Source organism: Alosa sapidissima, chromosome 4 (assembly GCF_018492685.1).
Source record: "Alosa sapidissima isolate fAloSap1 chromosome 4, fAloSap1.pri, whole genome shotgun sequence".
Lineage (NCBI taxonomy): Eukaryota > Metazoa > Chordata > Actinopteri > Clupeiformes > Clupeidae > Alosa > Alosa sapidissima.
The window spans coordinates 15,716,167-15,740,530 of NC_055960.1; the positions used below are offsets into that span (position 1 = coordinate 15,716,167).

At 39.5% G+C, this 24,364-nt stretch overlaps 2 protein-coding genes and 1 pseudogene across 3 annotated transcripts; all 3 read right to left on the bottom strand.

The window, feature by feature from the left end:
* Window positions 1-1,234: 1,234 nt before the first annotated feature.
* LOC121707258 (transcription factor HES-5-like) lies at window positions 1,235-4,020 on the bottom strand. 2 transcript variants are annotated; one of them, XM_042089675.1, is made up of 3 exons: window positions 3,814-4,020; window positions 2,183-2,243; window positions 1,235-2,014 (listed from the first exon to the last, which is right to left on the bottom strand). In XM_042089675.1, exons 2-3 carry the CDS (start codon window positions 2,240-2,242, stop codon window positions 1,601-1,603), a joined length of 474 nt encoding a protein of 157 aa, XP_041945609.1. In that variant the 5' UTR covers window position 2,243; window positions 3,814-4,020; the 3' UTR covers window positions 1,235-1,600. The 2 variants fall into 2 exon arrangements, with proteins under 2 accessions (XP_041945609.1, XP_041945608.1); XM_042089674.1 differs by lacking the exon at window positions 3,814-4,020 and having other exon boundaries at window positions 2,183-2,614.
* A 4,939-nt stretch (window positions 4,021-8,959) lies between these two features.
* Window positions 8,960-9,605, bottom strand: LOC121707369 (transcription factor HES-5-like). Its single transcript, XM_042089881.1, has 2 exons — window positions 9,536-9,605; window positions 8,960-9,423 (listed from the first exon to the last, which is right to left on the bottom strand). The coding sequence occupies exons 1-2, from the start codon at window positions 9,596-9,598 to the stop codon at window positions 9,001-9,003; spliced, it is 486 nt and encodes a 161-aa protein (XP_041945815.1). The 5' UTR covers window positions 9,599-9,605; the 3' UTR covers window positions 8,960-9,000.
* Window positions 9,606-18,263: 8,658 nt separating this feature from the next.
* LOC121707646 lies at window positions 18,264-19,108 on the bottom strand (annotated as a pseudogene).
* Between the last annotated feature and the right edge of the window lie 5,256 nt (window positions 19,109-24,364).

The following is a 24,364-nucleotide window of genomic DNA, read 5'->3' on the forward strand; positions in this document are numbered from 1 at the left end:
CAGGTCATGGCTTCAGGCTTGGGAAGAAACAATCCTCACCTACACATGCTGAATGTGTGAGAAAAAGACAAGATCAATAGCCTACTACATACAAGTATAAGAAGGACAGAATAAAAGCCTCTCTTACTCTGTATGTAGGCATACTTCAGAAAACCGACAGCAACCAGTATGGATGTGAAAGAGTCACAGAGTGATTCTTCACAGAACATTGTCGCCATCCCCCTCTTTTTAAACGATAATTCCTAATTGCATGGACGACTGTTAATTAATATACGATTTAAAATTTGAAAATACAACATAAATGATGTTTCAAAAAAGCAACAAGTGGAGTCTTTTTCCCTGGGGACCGATTAGAGGGGAAGCCCAGAGAAGAGAGGGGTCAGAATTCACACTAGCGTGTCTAATGGATAATTTAGTGCGGCACACTTCCTTTGTGCTGGTGATGAAAGGGAAGCTTGAGTCTGGAGTGTGGGAAATCCTGGGAGAAGCCGGCTCCACACATGTGACAGTCAACACAGGCCTCTCTCCCACAGGCTTCACCAGCTGTTTGATGAAACCGGACCTGACAGCACACTGCCGCGCCTGTTGCACTGTGGGAATGGTGGACAAACACGGGTCTGGCATGTTGACGGTCTATCTCTCTCTCTCTCTCTGTCTCTCTCACACACACACTTAGTTATGCACTGATGCACATACACATGCCCCCACCCCACCAACACATACACACACACACACGTCCATGCACCCACCCCCCACACACACACACACTCCTACACACGCACACACAAACATACACACATACGCATACACCACACACACACACACACACACCACACACAAACATACACTCACACACACACACAGGGACTGCTCGCTATCAGGTAACCTTTTTGTGGTGTAAGCCAGTAAAACATACTTTTTAAATTAGCAGATAATTTGTAGTGACTGCAATAAAGAGCAGTATTGTGTTTTTCTTTTCTGCAATTTTCTTTTTTATTTCAACTATTTTCTATAATTCTATGTACAGTATTTCCTGTACCAATAAAAGGGTGGGCAATGTAAACTATTGTAATGCTTCAATGGCCATACAGAGCTGAAAAGTAATGTGATTTGGCCAGTCAGATTCCTTAACATTTTCTCTTGTTATTGGAGTATATTATAGAGAACAGATTTCCAATGTGAAATTCAGAGTATAAAAATACATTTATTGTAAATTCCAAATAACATATTCCAGTGTACATTACAAATGTCAATTAGAGACTGAAGTCTTAAAAGATGCTACAGGCACCTATAATAAATCCTTCACAGAAGGTAAACACATTTTAAACAAGTTGTTCAAAGTATATTTTCAAATACAGACAAATTACAGTAACTCCACAGGAATCACATGCTAGAGTCAGAGAAGAGCAATAGCACAATCTTCATCTTCAAGATGTACAGCAATTGAAAGGTCACACACATGCCTTACTGACAGATGTCATACAAATGCTTCTTTATAAGTGCAGACTTAATGGACATTTCACACCATTCATGTCCATTTCTATTATAACAGGTATGTTGGGTTGTCTTGATCAGATTTACATGAGCTCGAGCAGTTTCTTTACCAGGGCCTCCAGACTGACTTCTGTGTGACTGCTCCTTGCTTCACTGGTGTTTGGCTGTGTTTGACAGAGATGACTGGAGATGCTGGAGAGAAACTCCTGGGAGCATTCAGGATGCTGTGGCAGTGGCTGAGACGCAGGGGTGCGGAGTCCACGTTGGAGTTGACAGACAGGAGATGCAACGTCTCCCGCCAGCACTGGGAGTAGCCGTCGCTGTGGGCCCGCTGGGGGGCCGAGCTTTGGGACTGCAGTTGCTGCTTCATGAAGGCCACTGTCATCTCCAGGATGTCAGCTTTCTCCAGCTTAGTGTTGGGGTCCTGCTTGTGGAACTCCTTCTCCAGCATGGCCTTGAGCTGCTCAATGCTGCTGTTGATGCGATCTCTGCGCATCTTCTCCACAACTGGTTTTCTCATCTAAAATTGAGGTAGAAGAACAGTTGATTAGAATCTTATTCCACTACATGAAACATGTTTAACTCCTTTTAAAGTGTTTTCTATGCAAACAAACCAACACTGGAAAATGTGCACCCAATCTAACTTACACAAGATTTTTTTTTAACACATAAATAAAACAATACTTACTCTGTGTTTTTCCTTGTTGGAGAGTTTAGAGTTGGTCAAGTTAGAGCTGATAGGTGCCATTCTAGCAGAGAGAGTGAGCGTGTGTCTGTCAGAAGGCAACTGGTCTGTCATGAGGCACACTGCCCTATTTATAGGACCTCATTAGCATTACAAAGGCATGAGTCCTGGGCAAGATTAGATTTCCCACACTCCCAGGCCAGTGGGTGAGGCGGCCACAACAACTCAAATCAAAATTACACACATTCCTCAATAAATCTGTGTGACTGCAAATACGACCCCCAACACACACAAACACAGACCCCCCATTCACTATTTAGCCACAAACTGATGTAGTATAGTGTTAGTGGGGAAACATATTTCTTGTTTATCACACGATTGAATGCCATTTCCACATTTCATTTCTGTGAAAAGATGCCACTTGTTATTTTATAAAATCATGATGCAGAATTAGAGATGTCTGCATGAAAGACATTTCCCTGGATAACCTGTAATTAAGCAGACAAACATAGATGTAGGCTATGGGGGTTGTGGACACAGAAGTCGTTTTATGGGAACCTCTCTGCTGCTGATAAGCTTCTTGCAGATGGTGAATAGATGAGAGAGAGAGACCTGTCTTATCAGCACAGGCCTTCTGTTTACAAAGCACGTTTATGACTGCTGTTTATTTCAGAATATCTCAATAGTCTCATCCTAAGACTTACCAACACTAGAGTGACCACTGAGGTCGTGTTAACTGTCACATGGTGAATTAGACACTCTGTCAGAGGCTAGCCTACATCCATAACCATTTAATACGTTCTGTAATGTGTATATGGGTTTTTATGCAGATTAAAGTAGCCTGTGTATGCGCAAAAGACGCTGAGATAAAATAGCCCTACCACATGGGAATTGTAGATGGTGACGTCTGGCAAAACACCTCTGCCTTGTATCCTTTTTATTTGTTGAAAGCGTGTGGCGAGGTTTCCCATGACTGTCTCACATCTAGCACTTTTTACAGCATTGAGATCAAAGGTCTGAAGCGTGGCTGAGAAACTTTATCATCCCACCATAACGGGTGGCAGCCCGCGCTGTCTGTCCCAGCAGGTGTTAGGTGTGCTTCCCAGTGGCTCGTGTCATTGTTTTCTCACGCTGACAGAGGAAGCAGTCCCACGCGTTTTAGGAGAGCCGGAGAAAATCATAAAACATATATTGCCACCATTGGCTGCAATTCAGTGGTTGGTTGAGACTGTGGGAACATCCAAGGTGTTGCGAATCAGACTGTTGTTCAGAAGTATAAATGCCTCGCTCAGACAACACTTGGCATCACAGACACAAGCAACAGCAAGAAAGCGCTTCGACCATGGCATCATATGAGTGCAACAGAGACTTTCCAGTAGAGATAATTCCCTCTTCATGCGCAAGACATAGCATTAAGGTAACCTAAATATCCTTGAATATTTAAATAGTCTGTTGAAGTTTTTGCATTACACTCTGGCTGTATTCAAAAGCTAGGTTGTATTCAAATATTAACGACAGGCTACTTTTTTCCTTTATTTCAGTGTCGCAAAATAATTGTGGAGAAAATACGACGAGACCGAATCAACAACAGCATCGAGGAGCTGAGGACATTACTTCAAACAAACCAAACAAACCAGTGTCCAGAGCAGCCCAGCGCCAGACTCGAGAAAGCTGACATTTTGGAGATGGCTGTGCAATTCCTGAGGGAACAAGCATCTTCAAAATCAAATGAAAGCTATCAAAGTGGTTTTTCGCACTGTCTGCAAGAAACACTCCGTCACCTGTCTTTGCACGCACCACTGCAACCTGCGGAGAGGGAGCAGATTAAACGTTTTTATGTTCATCAGCGGACCAGCATGCACACGCGTCTGTCAACGGAGCCGCGCGCCCAGTTTTGCATGCCATCAAAGCGACATTCAACATTAAGAGCGCGGAAATCTTTGTGGAGACCATGGTAAAATGCACCACGAAAATGGTCTATCCCACTGGACTTTGGGGTCCGACATTAGTTTAAAGAGTTAAACTACATATGAAAATGATTTTCTCCGGCAATTCACATTTAGTCTACATTAGCCTACGTGTGTGATGAGCAATGAGGTATTGACTGAATTCTCTCAATTAAGCGTAATTGCCTTTCGTAAAGGCGTTGTGTGACATGATGTAGCCTACCCCCAAGATCAAATTCAGCAATGATTGTTTTCAAATCATGTTGTATTGATGACACTTATTAAACATTCCTTGTATTTAATAATTTGTTTGCTGTGTATTTCTATTTCTATGGACTTCCTGAAAAATGTATAACAAATAATGTTACACGAATGTGTTGAAGAAATGTTATTACAGGAATCTTACAGTATTTTGGGACATACTATAGAAGTAGCCTATAGGTAGCCTACACAATAGAACTACTATAAATCAGTAGTTCTTTACTACAAGGTCTTACACAATCCACATTTCACATTAGGATAAAACATAAAGATCTAAGTTTAAAGCAAAGTGTGTGTGTGAGAGAGAGAAAATTAGGATTTTTTGTTGGCCTATTTAATTATGACACCCAAGTGGCAATTTAATAGACTTCTGACAAAGGAAATTGTGATTGACACAAACGTTTATTTGGTTTATAGCATATCTCAGTGAGAAATTCCATGCCAAAAGAGCATCATATGAGAGGCTTGGCAAATATTGAGGCAATATGTAACATCTTGATCACTCTTAACAGAGTATGGTAGGAAACACCTCTTTAACCAGAGGAAAGTTTATAGTTTTACATACAAGTATGACCAAACTAGTAATCACATTGTGATTGAAGAGCTACACACATCATGTGGGAAACGCACACTTAGCATGTGTAGGATGACACTTAATATAAGTGGCAACCTAAACATGAAAACAGAGGTGAAAACACAACATGAAATACACAGCATCTTCATAGAAGATGGCATGCATATAACAAGAAGGACAAATCCCAAGAAAGAGATATATTCATAACTTTGCATGAAGTTTGTATGTGCATTATACCAATGTGGTATGTGCAAATGTAATTTGTTGTAAACAGACAGTATTGACAATGGTTTTAGCCAGTTTTTCTCAGAAAACAAATTAATGTTTAAAAAACGTCCTTTTAAACAGAAATTTGCATACAAATATCATTACATATGGTGACATATTCATAGAATATTTACTTTTCAGAAGATGTTTTGGATAAAATATCATCTGAGACGTATAATTTATAAAAAATATAAAGAAACTTTTGATGAACAAAAGAACTGAGCATTTAATATACACCAGTTAGCCAGATCTCAGCCTGAAGGATTCAATGAGAGCCTCCAGGAGGCGCTTTTGGGTGCACTCTTCTCCTTTTTTGGGCAGACTGCACTAAAGCTGTCTGTTGGCACCAGGTGCTCTCTTGCCTGTAGACATCACAAGTTGCTTGCAGAAATGGGAGCCATTTAGGAAGCACTCTTCCACTGGACTGTGTTCCGTCTTCACCAGGAAAGGAAGAGGCTCTCGGGTGGAGAATCCAAGAGAAACAGGCCCTCACAGAGTCAAGGAGCTTTTGGTGAATTACAGACCAATCCTTCATCTTCAGGTCTGCTCAAGAACTCTGAGCCTCAGGGTTACGGGGTTGAGCTGTTGTAGATCTATTCGTGCATCTTCAATCGCTTGATCATTCAGCTGTGACAGAAAAATGACACAGTAAATTAATTTGTTCGTCACATTACAAAACTATATCTTGTCATAACAAAGAGCAATGCAATCAAGTGTTCATTTGTAAATTTAAATTACCTTGTGAGGCAAAAGGTGCTCCTTTGGGACAGTGGTCTTGGAATTGGTTTTTGGCATCATGGCTTATCTTGTCTGCAGATCTCTCAATTTGGAATGAATCTGATCAGCACTGGCTTCATGTCCTCTATTTATACTCCTAGATCTCCATATGAATGTGTGGGTCTTGGGCTGGTTGGAGTTTCTCACAGTCAGCAGCCAATGGCTGAGCTGCAGAGGACAATGAGGAGTATGGAGCTGCCACATGCTGGATTCTCCCATTGCTGGGGCACAATGGTCAAACCTCAGGGGAACAGGTGCTGGGTTGGGGGTGATGGAGAGAGACCCACAGACCCACTGTGTGGATGTGGGAAAGGACTGACCCTGTGAGGAGAGTTAATCTGCTGCCTGATGTTGGGGTCACTGCAGCAGAGTCTGAGGATTCTCTTGATTTCTCTTTAAAGCATTCTTTTTCCCCATAAATATTGCTTAGAAATTTTAAAAGCACTTTAACAAGACATTTCCTGATATTTTAACATGCTACTTTTAACCAATTGGAAAGTACCATTAATTTACAAACAAACTAACACCTTACCCCAAACCTTAACAGATAGACATTTAGTCTTTTATATTATGAATTGTCTGTTCTGTGTTTCTGAACAAAAACAAAATATGTCTGGAAATGTCAGGTTCTTTGTCAGAGGAGGGCTACTTTAGAGATCTTGTGTCTTAACAGTAGAATGTCCATCTGAGCACACATTATCACTGTGCATTATAAAATGTACTCTAATCACTAATATATATATATATATATATAAAGCTTGATTACCATATTGATGTTGTGATAGAAGCACATTTTTATCACACATTTTATCATAAACATCTGAAGGGCAGCATCCACAGTACTAGGCTGACATTAGTTATATTAGGCTACATATACTGAAAAAGTATTGTTAGTTTGCTATGTTCAACTTTACCATTCAAATCTTTTTTCAAACCAGATTTAAGCAGAAAGGAAGCATATAGCAGTTTCTGAAGCAGTCTAGCTCTAGTCTAGTCAGGATTTTAATTGTCTGCAGTTCTAAAGCCTTGCCTCAAGGAATGCCAAGTGAAATGACAAGGACATCCGTCTCCTTTTTGCAACAATGTATCATGCTCACACTCAAAATCAAAAGCATAATATAATGCAATGCATCAGTGAATGTGAAATAGTTGAGAAAAAGTGTGTAATTAAAATATTTTCTAATATACTTTTATAATGTTGATATGCTAAATTATAACTGGAATGTGTGTCTATTCCCCTGTGTGTGTGGGTGTGTGGAATCTCCAGTGGTACTGTGGATGCTAATGACCAGGAACTGAGACTTTCCCACACTCCCCACCAGTGGAGTTTCTCCTTCACAATAGAAGTGTGCCTTCTTATGCTAATTCCACTCAGCAGCAGACTCTGAGAAGATCTTCTGAACTTCGAATGCAATTTATATAATGTTAGTAAAGCAAAAATATGCAGATAATTCATACAAATATGTATATAAACAGACAAAGTGTTACAAAGTGTAACTTCTTTGTTTTAAATGGCGCTTAAAATTGTATTAAATTTGACTACACACCAGAGGAAACGTTATTGAACTATTTTGGGGGGAATTCTTTTCTAATTGATCATGAAAGGGCTGCTGGAAATTAAATCAATCAGATTTATGAATTCATGTGTTGAGTTGCAGCGAAGGGAAATGAAGACGAGCAAAAAATGAAGAGGTTTGTTTTCACATTTGCAGCCACATTGGCTGAATAGATAAATGTTTTTAATCATTTTTTTTATTATTTTTTTTATTATTATTATTTGAACTTGTGAGAGATTGTTGTATTGATATATGATAGCGTTAGAGACAGCTCATCTGTCTTAAGTATGGGTGCGGAGCCCATTGACCCACAGGAGGTCTGTGAGAGAGTCCACCACTCTTTCCCACACTCTCTCCATTCTCTGCTCTTCAATGGGGGAACAATAGAAGTGTGTCTCATTACCCTCCACATTAGTCAAGGAGTTTCATCCCCCTGCTGCCATGCAGTTACATGTGGTCACTGTGGTGTATCATTTAAGAGCGGTCAAACAGCTGGATTGTTGTTTAAAAACATCTTGGACATTTTTCCAAGCTTTTCCAAAAAATTTCCAAATTTTTGAATCTGCTGTGATTTAATCAAGTTTGCCAGTAAGCCTGAAATGAGGCCAGCCTTCTTCCCATTAAAATGTGAGCTGAAGTGCACTTATTGTTTTCCCACAGACCCAAGACCCTTGTATCTGAACTACAATGCACCAGTCTGCAGGAACGACACCACCAAGATAATGTAAGAGAGAGGGCATATTTTATTGTTAGGTTCTAGCAAAAGGAGAACATCACATACATACGTTCTGTCTGATTCAGACAAGTTTCACAGATATTATATCAATCATGTATGGTCTCAACTGAGACATAGATTGGGTTATAAAACAAGTCTTTATAAAAGACAACAGCAACCCCATATCAAAGGCAGTTGTAAGTTCATTTCACAGAATGAACAGGATGAAAAGGATCACACTCTCACACATGGGAGATCACATTGTTTTCTTAAATATTAAGAAAGTGTCACATATTCTCAGAGTTGAGATTTTAAAAGGTTGTTCCATCATTGAAGTGTGTTTTAAAGTTAAAGCATAATTGCATTACAATGATACAATGAAATAGTTTGACACATGTCAAGAACCATTGGCATGTACAACCATGGTGATTTGCATTATTTTAGATTCTTCTAAAATCAATATGTTCAATATTTAAAAACTTTTAAAATGTTTTCCATTTTACAGAAAATCTTCACTGAAGACATTTAGTGTGCAATGGCTTGCAAATACTTTCTTTCTTGAAAGAAAATCAAGTTTCTTAAAACAAAAAAGAATCAGATAACACCTGCAATAGCAGGTTAACAATCAAACATCTTTTAAAAGAATAAATGTCCTTGGAGGCTCTTAGCAGACCAATGTGGTCAAACATCTTGGAGAATCTTGAAGAATCTTGGTTTGAAGTTTTCTACCAAGGCCTCCAGTGGGCGCTCTTGCCCTGACTCTTCTCTTTGCTCAGTGTGTGCTGATTCAGCACACTAATCTGAGGCAGGGCTTGATCTGCCATGTCCTCATCAGAAGACAGCTTCTGGGTCTGGAAGTGGTTCAGCACAGTTCCATGGGAGTGTGTCTGAGCCTCATCTTTAGACAGGAGGTGAACAACCTCTTGGGCACACCTGGATAATCCCTGAAGAACATCATCAGAGGAGGGCAGAGTCTTATGCTGGAGCTGTCGTCTCAGGAGGCAAACGGTCATCTCCAGGATGTCGGCTTTCTCCAGCTTGGAGTCGGGCTGCTGGTTGAGGAGCTGTGGACCCAGAAGATCCTTGAGCTGCTCGATACAGTTGTTGATGCGATCTCTGCGCATCTTCTCCACAAGTGGCTTTCTTAACTGTAAAGACAAAGAAGATGTCATTAATACATTTATTCTTTAACTATTAAAGTAATAGGCTGACAAAGAATGTTGATATCAAGTTTACAAGAGGTAAGGTTCCTGTATTTACCTTGTGGTTCAGACTCAAATGTTCCTTTGAGTAGCCTGCTGAGGAAGTGATTGTAGGCGCCATTGCTGTAGCTGCAGTAGATCTCTCTGTGTAGAGTGAATCTGATCAGCACTGGCTTCATGTCCTCTATTTATACTCCCAGATCTCCATATGAATGTGTGGGTCTTGGGCTGGTTGGAGTTTCTCACAGTCAGCAGCCAATGGCTGAGCTGCAGAGGACAATAAGGAGTGTGGAGTTGCCACATGCTGGATTCTCCCATTGCTGGGGCACAATGGTCAAACCTCAGGGGAACAGGTGCTGGGTTGGGGGTGATGGAGAGAGACCCACAGACCCACTGTGTGGATGTGGGAAAGGACTGACCCTGTGGGGAGAGTTAATCTGCTGACTGATGCTACCATCAATAACACTGACGAAGCATGTGGATGTGTATGAACACTATGAATTGATTTTGGCAATTGAATTTGTTTATTGGTGCACATTTTCATTCAATTGGAATGAATATATGATGTAATGTATACAATTTTTAAGTGTGTTTGTGAAATATCCAATTATTAATAATAAATTATTAGTAGGAGGAGGAGTACAGGAGCCTGGTGGAGGACTTTGTGCAGTGGTGCAAACTCAATCACCTTCAACTAAACACTTCAAAGACCAAGGAGATGGTGGTGGATTTCCGAAGGTCTAAGCCCGCTCTGCTACCAGTCTCCATTGATGGGGTCAATGTGGAGGTTGTAAGCACCTACAAGTATCTGGGTCTCCACCTGGACAATAAACTGGACTGGTCAGCCAACACTGATGCACTCTACAAGAAAGGACAGAGCAGGCTGTACTTCCTGCGGAGGCTGCGGCCCTTCAATGTGTGCAGCAAGCTCCTCAGGATGTTGTGGCCAGCGCCCTCTTCTATGCAGTGGAATGCTGGGGAGGAAGCACAAAGAAGAAGGATGCTGGGCGACTTGACAGGCTGGTAAGGGAGGCTGGCTCTGTAGTGGGAGCTGAACTGGAGTGCATCACTTCAATATCTGACAAAAGGACCCTAAACAAACTGATCAACATCTTGGACAATGAATGTCATCCGCTCTACAGCACTATCAAAAACCAAAAGAGCTTGATCAGCTGGAGACTTCGCTCACTGCCATGCACAACTGAAAGGCTGAGGAAGTAATTTGTTCCTAGGGCCATTGAACTGTTCAATGCCTCACTTAAGGGAAGAGGAGAGATAGACTTCTCTGCTTTATCTGTCTGCCTCTCCACCCTCTCCATGTCCATGTTTTTTGAGTACTGACTGCCCACTACTGCTTACTACTGTTTTACTACTGTTTTACTATTGTACACAGCCTAATGTTTTCACTACTGTTTTACTGCTACACTGTTTTTCATGCTATATTAGCACACATGATCAATGGCTGCAGTCAGGCTTCTGATACAATACTGAATGAATGAATGAATGAAGGAATGGCTATAACCCTATTACCTCAACCTGTTCTTGCACTGAAATTGTTTTTTATTTTACCTTGTCTACATTACACTTTACTCTCCTATTTTTCTATATTTTGTATGCTGGTCTCTAGACCTTACTCTTGCACTGTTGCACTGTTGGACTACTTTTTGCACCTTCACCATGACACTCACTCTCTTGAGCACCTTGCCAGGCACACACAACTAAGGACTATGGTTGGACTACTGTTTGCACCTTCACCATGACACTCACTCCCTTTAGCACCTCACCAGTCCCGGCCCTGTCACTACAAGCGTCTTATGCTTGATCTCCCTCAAGCACATTGAACTTTCTTAATTTAACTTACATAGTGTATTTAGTATTTAGTTTTGTTAGTTTTCTTATCTGTCTTATCTTCTACTGTCTTTATTATACAGTGGAGTTTAGTTATATGTTTATACTTATACTTATGTTTACCATTTCTGCTGTAAGTGCATGTTGTGTGTTATGTCTGTATGCTACTGAGACCCTTGAATTTCCCCTTGAGGATCAATAAAGTATCTATCTATCCATCTATCTAAATAATCATTAACCTAACCCAAACTATAACCAGACTAGGTAACTAGACATTACATGAATTCTTACATGAGTTATATCCCTTACAAACAGTCAGGACCCTCACAAAAACATACCTGTTAAAAGTTTGTCATCATTTTCTGAAATGAAGGGACGCTCCCCTTTAGACTCTCACCTTAGGTCTCAGATGCAACAGATGTCATCCTCTTTCATGTTGCTGGTAGAGCAGTCATTTGAGTTTCCCACACTCAGGCCTCTATGCATTAAAAAGCTTTCAAATCACCCATGTTGAGGAATGATGACTATCTGCTCAGAGATTTTGAAATTATCTGAGGGGAAAGACCCTGACTGTTACGGGCCAGGCTCGTATGGACCGAAAACATGAAAGGGAGACGAACACTGAATGAAATTATCACAAATATTTATTGGTATCACAAAAGTATGTCTAGGGGATGTGGGATCATCTGGTTGAGAGTGTAAGTGATTGGAACGCCGGCAGGAAAATCAGAGTGAGTGTGGTGAATGTTTGTTGCATAGTCAAAGGGAAATGTATGCCAGAGTGAGTGAGTGAGTGCGTGCATGAATGTATGTCGTGAGTCTGAGAGTCTATGTGTGTGTCGGGTTCGAGAGAGAGAGAGAGAGAGAGAGCAAGTTGGTCTGGCTTTTAAAGCCCATTTGCACACAGGTGTGGCTTAATTGGCAATCAAGCACTCTGCCGTCTCCAGCCAGTCAAGGTAGCACAGACAGCCAGAGACAGAGAGGGTCATAACACTGACGCACATAGTTAATATATAGCTTTTGGTTAGGGACTGTTCTGTATTTAAGGAATGGACCACCGGAGGAAAATAGGGGAGGGTCATGTCTTTTTATTCTTTGTTAATGGGAGGGTCACCCAATTTTTTTTTAGTGTAGGAGGGGGGGTCAACCAAATTTTGTAATCATGAAAACAGCAACATTTCAAAGTGGCCTAGGTGCATATTTTTAACCCCTCTCTGCACACCACGTTTACCCCTCATTTCCTTCTTTCTTGCAGAGTAGCAAGATACACTGCGGCTTTCGTAGAGACTCAATGGAGACTGAGGGATATAGGCACTAGCAAAGGTTCTAGAGGGAATGTGATTTCTGGCGCCATATTATGTTCTCTTTCTTTCCATAGCTGTCAACATTGAACATTGAAAATAAGGGAGATGCCCCAGGTTTCTCACCCAAAATACGGGAAAATGTCAACATCATCCCCATTAACGTCTGAAGGGTTTGTAGCAACAAAGTAGCCTACTTTATTCATGCCTAACAGCCTATATTACAGTAATTTGGTCAACTTTACACATCCCTAAAAGGCTACATTTACCTTTGGCTTACTTTTAGTATACCGTGTAACAGCATGCATGCTTAACATTAGTAAAGCATACTTGTGCTTCATTCATCCACATCCAGCTCCTAACGTTTTGACAAGCATATCTACCAATTGACCTTGTTCCTGCCCAATCTCTAGCTTTGCAAAAATATATAGTATTTATTGGTAAACAGCAACAAGTGCAATTTGTTAATTGCTGTCATTCTTTCTCCTGCGCAAACAAACATGTGTTACGTTCCAAGTAGCCTAGTGCGTAATTCTGCTTCATAAAGTTGAACAAATACATTTGCTTATTTCACAGAATAAATATAAATAGCCAGTTTAGGGTCTACAGTGCAGAGTTGGTAAGTTATGGTAGGCCAACTTGGAGTGAACATAGGCAGAGACTTTCTAATGTGGAGACACAGCACTCAAAAAATACTCCATAAAATTGCATGGGGCTAGTTTGTCACGCCAATATGGCCGTTGTCTACGCATATCCCACCCCTTCCTCGCCAAAACGTCAACATGTGAATACATTGAGCCAATCATGTGGTGTGATGTGAATACACTGAGCCAATCATATGGTGTGTTGTAAAGACATCGTGCCAATCATGTGTTGTGATCTCGCCGCTGGAGCAAGATTGGTGTCGTGAAGCCTTGCGCACGCGCATTTCTGCCGAAATGGATGCCCGACGAGTGCCCAAAAAGCTCAAATGGCCGCCGAGTGGAGGGACTTGCCTAAAAGGACTTTGACATAGGGGAAATTCTTTCTCTAGTAGCTGAGTAGCCTGATGGTAGGCAGGTGCGCACGTAGACACACGGCCGAACATGCAAGCGCCAATGAATCGTGCTCTCACGACAATCACACCGTTAAACTTAAATAGGTTAACATCACTCTAAGTTCGCCTTCAAGCAAGGAAAACGATGATTTGAAGACATCTGTTTCGTTGGAAGGGCAAGGGGGTAGCAACAAGGCAACACAGAGACAGGCCCGATGGCAGGGCTAATGTTATGAGAGTATTAAAATATGGGATATTCTACGGGAAAATATTAAAACGGCACGGAAAAAGTTGGCAAGCATTGTTTTGGTCCCCGTGCACAGGGATTATTTGTCACATTATTAATCACATATGATTATTTGTGAAATTGTGCAAACAAGTGCAACACATTTGAAAAGTAAGGACTGGTAACATGCAAGCTCCCGGAAAGACAATTGGCAGGAGAGGGTCATGTCTTTTTTGACAATTCTGTCGGAGGGTCATTGAACAATTTCTAGCAGGCAAGGGAGGGTCATGCAACTTTTGACTGAAGCACTCAAAATCCCTCAGGTGGCCCCTTCAATAAATAACGAACAGCCCCTTATTCAATTGTTTTAGAAGTAGAGTTAGGGAAATAAACACATTTCATATTTTTATTTTGCTTCGTTCATTCATGCTTTTGGCTTTGAAACAGAACATCGCAAACTGACTCAACTAAAATGCAAATTAAATTAAATGAACCCTTGATGTGATGAACTTAACTGTATCTCATATCTAGGCATATCCTGTTGTGTAAAAACATACAGTACAATACAAATAGAGCAGGACTGGCTCAATGGAGATTTATACTGTTGAAATATCTCATGCACATACTTTTATTGGTTTTTACTCTTAAAACGAATGTGTTGAAAACAACACAGCTTCCGTTGTTTTAACACATCTCTGTGTCTAGATAGGGACAACACAGTTTGTGTTGTTTCCTTTTTTATTTGTTACACAAATGTGTTGAAAATAACCAACATGCATTGAAAACAACACAACTTGAGTTGTTTTTTAACACATCTCTGTGTCCAGATAAGTCAAGTCAAGTCAAGTCGGCTTTTATTGTCAATTTCTTTACATGCACTGGTCATACAAAGAATTGAAATTTCGTTTCTTACTTTCCCATGCAGACATAGACATACTTTAAATACAGACATAGACATACTATAGACATAGCCATAGACAATAAACATTAAATTAAAGTGCAAGACTGAAATATAGAACATGTATGTATCAAAATAGAAATATAGGACATATATATATATATATATATATATATAAAAAAAAAAAATAGAGGTAGTTGTGTTGTATATTTATATAGTCTTAACAGTTACATGAAGTTTAAACTTGTGCTTGTGTGACCTGTATATTTACATTGATATGCAGTATGCAGTAATTTCAAGTAAGTAAGGACAGCACATTTGTTTTAAGAGTGTATGGTAGAAGGGGAAGCACGTGTCTATTCTTGTGTGTGTTAGTGGAACCTCTAGTGGGACTGTGGATGCTAATGACCAAGAACTGAGACTCTCCTCTCCAGAGCGTTCCCACACTTTGACCATTCTCCGCACCCCTCTGTAGACAATACAAGTGTGCCTCCTTCATGCTAATTTATCAGTAGGTAGCCACATCCTACTATCATTGGCAAAGAAAGTTTTGTTTGTTTGTTTGTTAAATACTGGGCTGTCCAATCTTAATGAATAAAGTCCATTTATACAAACTAATCTAAACATATTATATTCATTGTTTTGGACATATGATCAGATGCATATGTGTGTAAGTTATGGTAAAAGATGCATAATGTGCACCTAAGCTCCTGTTATCAATATCAGTGGATGGCTTGCGTAGTATTATACTGTACAGTGCGTTCAGAAGCTTGTTGATAAGGTGCAGCCTTTAACCCATCAGATTTAGTCAGGTACTAGTCTCTGGTCTGTCAGATATGTGATGGGCTGGGTGACAATGCGGTTACATTAATAAATTCTACAATGGGAAAGTAAGATTATATCATACAGATGCAGTTATTTAAAAGAGACAAAGAGCTTCAAAAATATCATCCTGTACAACCATGATTATAGTAACACTGTTATGATATCTCAAATTTCACAGTTTTTCAAAAGGTTTCCATTAAAACATTTATTTTCTTTTAACAAATCTGAGTTTCTTGATGTAAAGATACCACCTGCATTTGGCTTGGACACTGGCTGACTTTTTCTTTAAAGTCCTTTTAGGATTTATTTCTGGCCAATGTGGTCAATTTGGACAGTCTCGCTATGCATGTGTCCGCAATGACCACCAGGGGGCACTCTTGGCTGGACTGACTCTTCCATGTCCCATATAGAGGCTTCCGGGTCTTGAAGTGTCTCCACACTGTTGCATGAGACTGTGTCTTCATCACATCATTATGGGGAATCTGGGTAAATCCCAGAAGAACAGCATTAGATTAGGGCTGCGTCTTATGCTGGAGCTGTTGTCTCAGGAGGCAAATGGTCATCTCTCATGATTAATGAATTTTCATTCTTTTTTTACACATAAACATGCAAGGTATGGTTTTACTAAAACATATTAAAAAGATGATAAAAAATATGTGCCAGTGCTATGACACAGTAATCTCAATACAGTTTATACACACACAATGCCATATATACAATGTTTTGGTATGGACAATATTTGCCATTTTGCTGGGTGTCTAAGAGATTCTGTGAGAGAGTCCACCACACTTTCCCACACTCTCTCCATTCTCTGCACTTCAATGGGGGAACAATAGAAGTGTGTCTCATTACCCTCCACATTAGTCAAGAAGCTTCATCCCCCTGCTGCCCAGCTGACAGTGAGAGCAGTGGGGTCTAATTCAGTTTCTATGCAACCACTGGATTAGATTGCATTTATGAATTGTTTTGATTTAACAAACATTGAGTATGAATAATATGAGATATAACATTTCTTCAAATTCATTATGATACTTTAAGGCAAGAAACACTATCCACATTCATAATGCCATACTCAAGCATATTTTATGAGCCTGTATGACGACTGTAAAACAAAGATGATGCCTTTTTCTACTTGATATATCATTTTCCTTCACTATCACATTTGTATAGTGTTTTGAAAGCTGTAATGTTTCAATATGATCAGCATGAATGAAAAGATCAGTGAACCAATCCTACATTTTGGTTTCATTGCCAAAACATTGAACATCCATGCAATAGTAGACGCAGTCTATCACTGTTGATGAAATTGTGTTGGTTTCAACACACATCAGAAACAAATAGATAGAACCATTTTGCATTTAATTGGAATATTGTAAAATAATCCTGTATTTTACTACTTTTGTACTTAATTTCTGTGAATGTCTACAGTCAAAAGGGGTTTTAATTATACAGACGAAAACATGCCAGAGCAGTTAGATACATCATTTAGTGTATACTATCATGTCAGCTCTAACCGCTTCTGGCATGAACTGTCTAATTTAAACAGCCGGAAGCCACAACCACTTATCCAGTGACATAATTGCTTGGTTCTTCATAGACACCGTGAACATCAAATCTCAGTGTGTTTCAACAGGTGCCACTGGACCCAATAATTGGCTAAACATGTTGCAAAAACATCTCCAAATTTCAAGGTTGTTGGAATGCTCTCATAATGAATTGAATAGTGGAATTCATAGTGGAATTGAAATTCAGGTACAGCTACTTTCCAGCCCACAGATGCTGACAATCTGAGCATACTGTTATTTTTTTACTAATGATATGGATAAAGAAATGTACCTTCTGAAGTTACTTTACTGCAGAGGTAACTATTTGTTGACATTTATTACGCACACTGTTTACTACTGTACTATTGATAGTAACTGTAACTATCGATAAAAGAGAGACAAGCGAGAGTCAAATATGCAGAAATTGATTTATTGTACTTTTCTGGCTTGAGAATTAAGCCATTTGAAATAAATAAAAAAGTTTAACAACTTAGAACAAAATTATTGTCTATTGACATTGTTAAACAGGTTGATCTCAACTAAGACAAATATAACAGGTCTTTATAAAAGACAATGGAAACTTCATATCAAAGCTATTTGTGGTTATTACAGCACATAAGAGATGCATTTCATTGAAAACACAACATTCAAGTTTCTTAAATGTTAAGAAAGTGTAATTTCTCCCATTGTTAAGGTAAGTGAGAAAACCTCCCTCCTTGAGAATTCCCATTAATTAAATCAGTTTCTAACATCTTAGAACAAAATCCTTGTCTATGTGACATTAGTCAACAAGTTGTTCTCTAATGAGACAAACATAACAGGTCTTTATAAAAGACAATGGAAGCTTTACATCAATGCTATTTGTGGTTATTACAGCACATAAGAGATGCATTTCATTGAAAGCACAACATTCATGTTTCTTAAATGTTAAGAAAGTTTTACATTTCTCATTGTTGAGTTAAAAAAAATCCCTCATTGAGAAAACTCCATTAATGAAGTCAGTGCAGTTTCCTAAGAGACAACAATTTACTTAGTAAACAGGCTGTAGTCATTATTTCAATAACATAGCATTTGAGTTAGCCTATTTTCAGCTGTGAAAATATCACCAATATGGCTATTTTGCAAATTATAGAACTTGCCACGTGTAAGAAAGTCTTCGCTGAAGACAATTGGCAGTCCATATCACAGATATGGTATTCCATATTTCCTCCTGGAAATGATCTTACATTCTTTTCAGATAAAAAGAAAACATAACGCCTGCATTTGCAGGATTAACCAATGACAGTCTTAGTTCATGTTGAACTATACTTCAGTTTTCTACCAAGGCCTCCAGGGGGCGCTCTTGGATGGACTCTTCTCTTTGCTCAGTGTGTGCTGATTCAGCACACTAATCTGAGGCAGGGCTTGACCTGGCATGTCCTCATCAGAGGACGGCTTCTGGGTCTGGAAGTGGCTCAGCACAGTTCCATGACTTTTTGACAGGAAGTGAACATCTTCTTTGGCACACGTGGAGAATCCCTGAAGAACATCATCAGATGAAGGCAGAGTCTTATGCTGGAGCTGTCGTCTCAGGAGGCAAACGGTCATCTCCAGGATGTCAGCTTTCTCCAGCTTGGACTCGGGCTGCTGGTTGAGGAGCTGTGGACCCAGGAGATCCTTGAGGTCCTCAATACTTTTGTTAATGCGATCCCTACGCATCTTCTCCACAATGGGTTTTCTTATCTGCAAATAGGAAGTAGATGTCATTAATACATTTGGTCTTTAAATATGCACAGAGTGTGAAGTCAATGAACGTTTTTGGAAAATCTGAAAGAGTTTGGTACAATATTTACCTTAAGATTCAGACTCAGGTGTTCCTTTGAGTAGCCTGCTGAGGAAGTGATTGTAGGCGCCATTGTTGTAGCTGCAGTAGATCTCTCTGTGTAGAGTGAATCTGATCAGCACTGGTTTCATGTCCTCTATTTATACTCCCAGATCTCCATATGAATGTGTGGGTCTTGGGCTGGTTGGAGTTTCTCACAGTCAGCAGCCAATGGCTGAGCTGTAGAGGACACTGAGGAGTGTGGAGCTGCCACATGCTGGATTCTCCCATTGCTGGGGCACAATGGTCAAACCTCAGGGGAACAGGTGCTGGGTTGGGGGTGATGGAGAGAGACCCACAGACCCACTGTGTGGATGTGGGAAAGGACTGACCCTGTGAGGAGAGTTAATCTGCTTCCTGATGTTGGGGTCAATGATACTGACAGGGCACATGTTGCTCACACTGTATACACATGTGTGGTGGTGTGTTCATGCATGTCATAGTGTGTCTGTTTGAGAGTTCAAATATTGTGCACTATCCTTTAATGATTGGCTGAGAAAACATGTCTGAGATCTTTAAATAATTTTACTACAGAATTCTTGAAACATTCAACAACTACAACGAGTCTGAAAACTCTTGGAGTTTTTATGCATTCATGCAAGCTTTCACTTTTGTCAAGCTCTGTGCTTTTGTGAACTCATTAATTTAAAAAATGCAATAAGAATGACAATTGTTTCCATGTTGCTGCACTGCTGTGGTGCATTTTGTAATAAAATCTTTGTGAAAATAACAATATGGAGGGGAAATTGTCTTTGGAACATTCCCTTCCCTCTGTCTTCAGGAGTTCTGCAGATGTACCAGATGTCTTCCTCTGTCATGTTGCTGGTAGAGTGGTCATTTGAGTTTCCCACACTCAGGCCTCTATGCATTACAAAAGCTTCTCTAATCACCCATGTTGAGGAATGGTGACTATCAGCTCAGAGAATGACATCACAAACCATCTGGAGGGAAAGAATCTTATTGGCTGAGCTTTGTGATTCACCAAATTCATGATTTCGACGTCAAAATTCAAGACCATACTGGAAGTGGTTTGAAGAAGGATTCATAAGAGTTTAGACTTTTTAGTTTCTGCATGTATACATTAATACTGACAGAGACTAGTCTACTCATTCCTCAGTACATCAGAGATTCCTTCTTGATTCTTTAATTATGCCATTCATGCATGCTTACTTTTTACCGGCTTGAACACACTGCAGTGCATGGCTCTGACGTTGGTCATAAAGTAAAGTCTTGATGATATGCAATTTTTTTAAGAAATTATTTCATTATTATCAGAGCTGCAGTGGACGCTAAACACAAGTAAACTCAGTTTATCCACCTCTGAAATTTCAGAAATATAGTATATCCAGCTCTCATTAGAGGTTTTCCACCACTCAAAAGTGTTACCAATTGCAACTTTTAACATTCAAACATCAAACTCTATTATCCACATTCACAATATGTACACTCATCAACACTCTAAGAACCATTACCACTGGTATTGTTATAAATATTGGACAATAACCTCTACCATCTTCAAACATGTTCTGAATATCTTCAGAAAAAAATCTGATACCGCATGGCGCAGTCCACCTTACCACATCACAGAATTCATAGTTTACCCCACCTCTTATTTTAGCACTACGCCCCTGATTATTAGTATAGCACACACGCCTATTCCCTTGTGTATTTGTTGAATCACCAGTGGGACTGTGGATGTCAATGACCAGGAGGTTAGTGTTGTCATACTGTGTATATTTTCTGTTCTTTTTAGCTTTTGAGAACCCTAATGCACAGAACTATGCATATTTGAAGGAGTCCACAGCATATGCTGACTATAACGAAAAACTGAACAATCAGTTGCAGAATCCTGCTATCATGAGTTGAATGGTGATATCATCACTTTATTCATTTACTCAAGGATTGACCAAGAGAATGCAGCTTCTCACTGTGTTTGTAAAAATACAAGAAAAGCAGCATTTATTTTCATTATTAGATAGATCGGTAACACTTTACTTGACAGTATCGACATAAGAGTGACATATGACATCAACATAAACATATACATATGACACTGTCATGACACATGAACCCTAACCCTAATCCTAACCTCTAACCCTAATCCTAATCCTAAACCTAACCCTAATCCTAATCCTAACTTGTTATGACAAAAACCGAATGTCACTTAATAACAAAAGCGTTATGTCATAAACGTTTATTCATGACAGTGTCATGTCAATCTTACGTTGATAATGTCAAGTAAAGTGTAACCGATAAATCTAATATTTTGACACAATTAAATCTAACATTTTGACCCACTGTGTGGATGTGGGAAAGGACTGACCCTGTGAGGAGAGTAATCTTAATCTGCTGCCTGATGTTGGGGTCAATGATGCTGACAGCTCACCACTGTACACACACGTGTGAAACATTGCAAGTGTGTCTATCCCATTTGACCCTAATGATCCAACACTGTAGGATATATTTCAGAAATGACTCATCTTGTAGAGATAATCCCCCTATTCCAGCTAAATTAGAGTTTTTATATGTTTGCTTCACATATTATGAAAAAAGTTTTAAATTTGAACTCTTGAATTACTTCAGACTTTTCACTGACCGTCATACCTTTAAAAAATAAATTCACTTTATTTCAACATATAGAAAAAGGAGGGAAACCTCTTAAAGAATGCACTTGGGCTCTATAGCAGCTGCTGGTAGATCGCTCAGTAAACTTTGCCCACTATGAGACCTTTATGCACCAACAAAAGGACTCTCTCTAAACTCCTAAGCTTCTTCATCCCTCATAAATAATGTTAAAAACCTATTGACAGTTATTAGTGCGTCTTCTTGTAAACAGAGAATGACATCACAAACCATCTGGAGGGAAAAAACCTCATTGGGTGAGTTCTCTAATGGAAGGCTACTATGAAATTAAGCTTAGTTAATTGTCAGAAAAGAGTACAGAATGCTTGTCATTGTAAAATTAAATATATTCTTCATGTTTTACAATTAAATGCACATTTGTTGTAGATATTTTATAAAACATCTTCTCAATGTTTGACTTAGTTATATGGTGGACTAAAATACCCTTGTTGTTCCCACAAGCCAGTTATGCTACATTGCAACAACATCATTACCATAATATTTATTATAATGGTTGTTATATATCTAGTTTGTCAATATACAACATGAAAATTGCAACACGTGCCTTTTCCCTTGTGTATCTTTGTGGAATTCCCCAGTGGGATGATGGGTGCTAGCGACCCAGCTACTGAGACTCTCCTCTCCAGAGCTTTCCCACACTCTGCCCATTCATACAGCTCCGGATGAACAATAGAAGTGTGCCTTGTTAATTCCAACCCATCTGTAGGGGATCTGTGTCTAATGGTGCCCTCAGGCTGAAAGGCTGACGTTTTTCTTAAATGATTGTTAGAGAATTAAACTGACTGAAATAGACATTTTGGATTTGTTTGAGTCTTACAATACACTGTATTGAATACAGAATATCACAACTGAGTTGGAATTGGAAACATTATGATATAAAGAGAATGTCAATAGCAATACCAACAGTAAAAACGACATAATATCTTTAACAATTTTTTTTTCATTATCTCTTATGAATCCACTGTTTATCACAGGGTGTTTAAATGAATAGCCTATATCTTGTAGAGTAAAACTCTGTATTCATCCTGGCCATCTGCCACACCAGTGTGGTCTGTGGTCTCTGGTCAGTCATCTCTCTCTATTCTCTATGAGAGAGTCCTCCCCGGTTTCCCACACTTTCTCCATTGATCGCTCTTCAATAGAGGAAGAACAGAATAGTGTGTCATTACCCAAGTTCAGCCAGCTGCTGTTCCATTCACAAAATGTAGTAGTGTTTCATTTAGCAGCAGTCAAACAGCTAAGATGCAGTAACACTTTCAGTATGCAACTACTTTCCAATATTTAAAGGTGACTTTTTTAGGGAACATCTAAAGCAACTTCATACTGATCCTATACTAAAACACAGATGACAAGAGGTCTTTTTCCATTTGAAAATAAATATGGCAACAAGACGTATCAAAAGACGTATCTTTTTTTAGTGTGAATAGTGGAAAAGCATAGACTCATTCTCATGCTTCAAAGCCTATGTGTGAGGAACAGGTGGATTATACTAGGGCCAGAGGTTGCCTGTAGCTAGTCACAGGTGTTTCTGTAACATGTGCAGGGCTGAGGTCCTATGAGATAGGTGTCTGTGTCATCAGCATATAGGTCTTGGACTGTTGGAGTTTCTCACAATGAGGAGTGTGGAGCTGCCACATGCTGGATTCTCCCATTGCTGGGGCACAATGGTCAAACCTCAGGGGAACAGGTGCTGGGTTGGGGGTGATGGAGAGAGACCCACAGACCCACTGTGTGGATGTGGGAAAGGACTGACCCTGTGAGGAGAGTTAATCTGCTGCCTGATGTTGGGGTCAATGATGCTGACAGGGCACATGTTGCTCACCACCATCATCTGCTGTCTCTTTTTGATGTCATTGCTGAAGTCAGAGCACACTGTGGTCACAGTCACTGTACACACTTTGAGAGTCTATTCATGAGATTTAAATCTCTTTGAAGTGTCAAACAACTATTGCCTTTCATTCATAGTTTTTGGCAGCTTAATAATCATATGACTACTACATTCCATGCCTCTTGAGAATGATATGGCAATCACAATAGAACAGTAATTTTAGCTTGTCCGTCAGTAGTGTGATCAAACATAAACAACAGTTACAGAAATATGTCTTTCATGTCCTAGCACTTTAATGCCTTTAATGTGTAGCACTTTTTCTTTCAGATAACCTGAGGAATGTTTTAAGGACCAAAATAGAGCAGTTTGTTTAGGAATGCTGAATGGAATGACACCAACAAAATGTCTTCAGTTGAACTGCATATTTTATTGCAATTTTCTGGTATGCAAAATTTATGCCATATGGAAACAATAGGTTCAAACAATTCTGAACATAGACATTTGTCAAGACAGCAATCAATTCCATGGTTTTGTCTCCATTGGGATGAAGAGGTGAAATACAAATCAGTCTTTGTAAAAGACATTGGTAACAACATGTCAAAAACACCAAATAGGCATCTTGTTAAAGCACACTCCTTCAAATAGAAGGTAACATTACATTCTCTTAAATATTAAGAGAGTCAGGTATATCTCACTTCTGTGAGATCTTTATATAATCCAACCCCTCAACAAAAGACAATTATAGGATATAAGCTTTAAAACAAGCTTTGAAAGTCAAGTTTAAGAAATAGTAATATTTCATAGAAATATTATTAACTGCCTTTAGGTAAGACATATCAATCATGAAAATAATATCAGCATGGCTGACATAGCATTT

What these genes read in the sequence shown, in the direction of transcription:
- LOC121707258 (XM_042089674.1), bottom strand. Translation starts at nt 2,293, where the DNA reads ATGACAGACCAGTTGCCTTCTGACAGACACACGCTCACTCTCTCTGCT. An exon ending in CCAACAAGGAAAAACACAGA is followed by an intron (nt 2,015 to 2,182) that starts GTAAGTATTGTT and finishes CCTCAATTTTAG; the next exon opens with ATGAGAAAACCAGTTGTGGA.
- LOC121707369 (XM_042089881.1), bottom strand. Translation starts at nt 9,598, where the DNA reads ATGGCGCCTACAATCACTTCCTCAGCAGGCTACTCAAAGGAACATTTG. An exon ending in ATTTGAGTCTGAACCACAAG is followed by an intron (nt 9,424 to 9,535) that starts GTAAATACAGGA and finishes TTGTCTTTACAG; the next exon opens with TTAAGAAAGCCACTTGTGGA.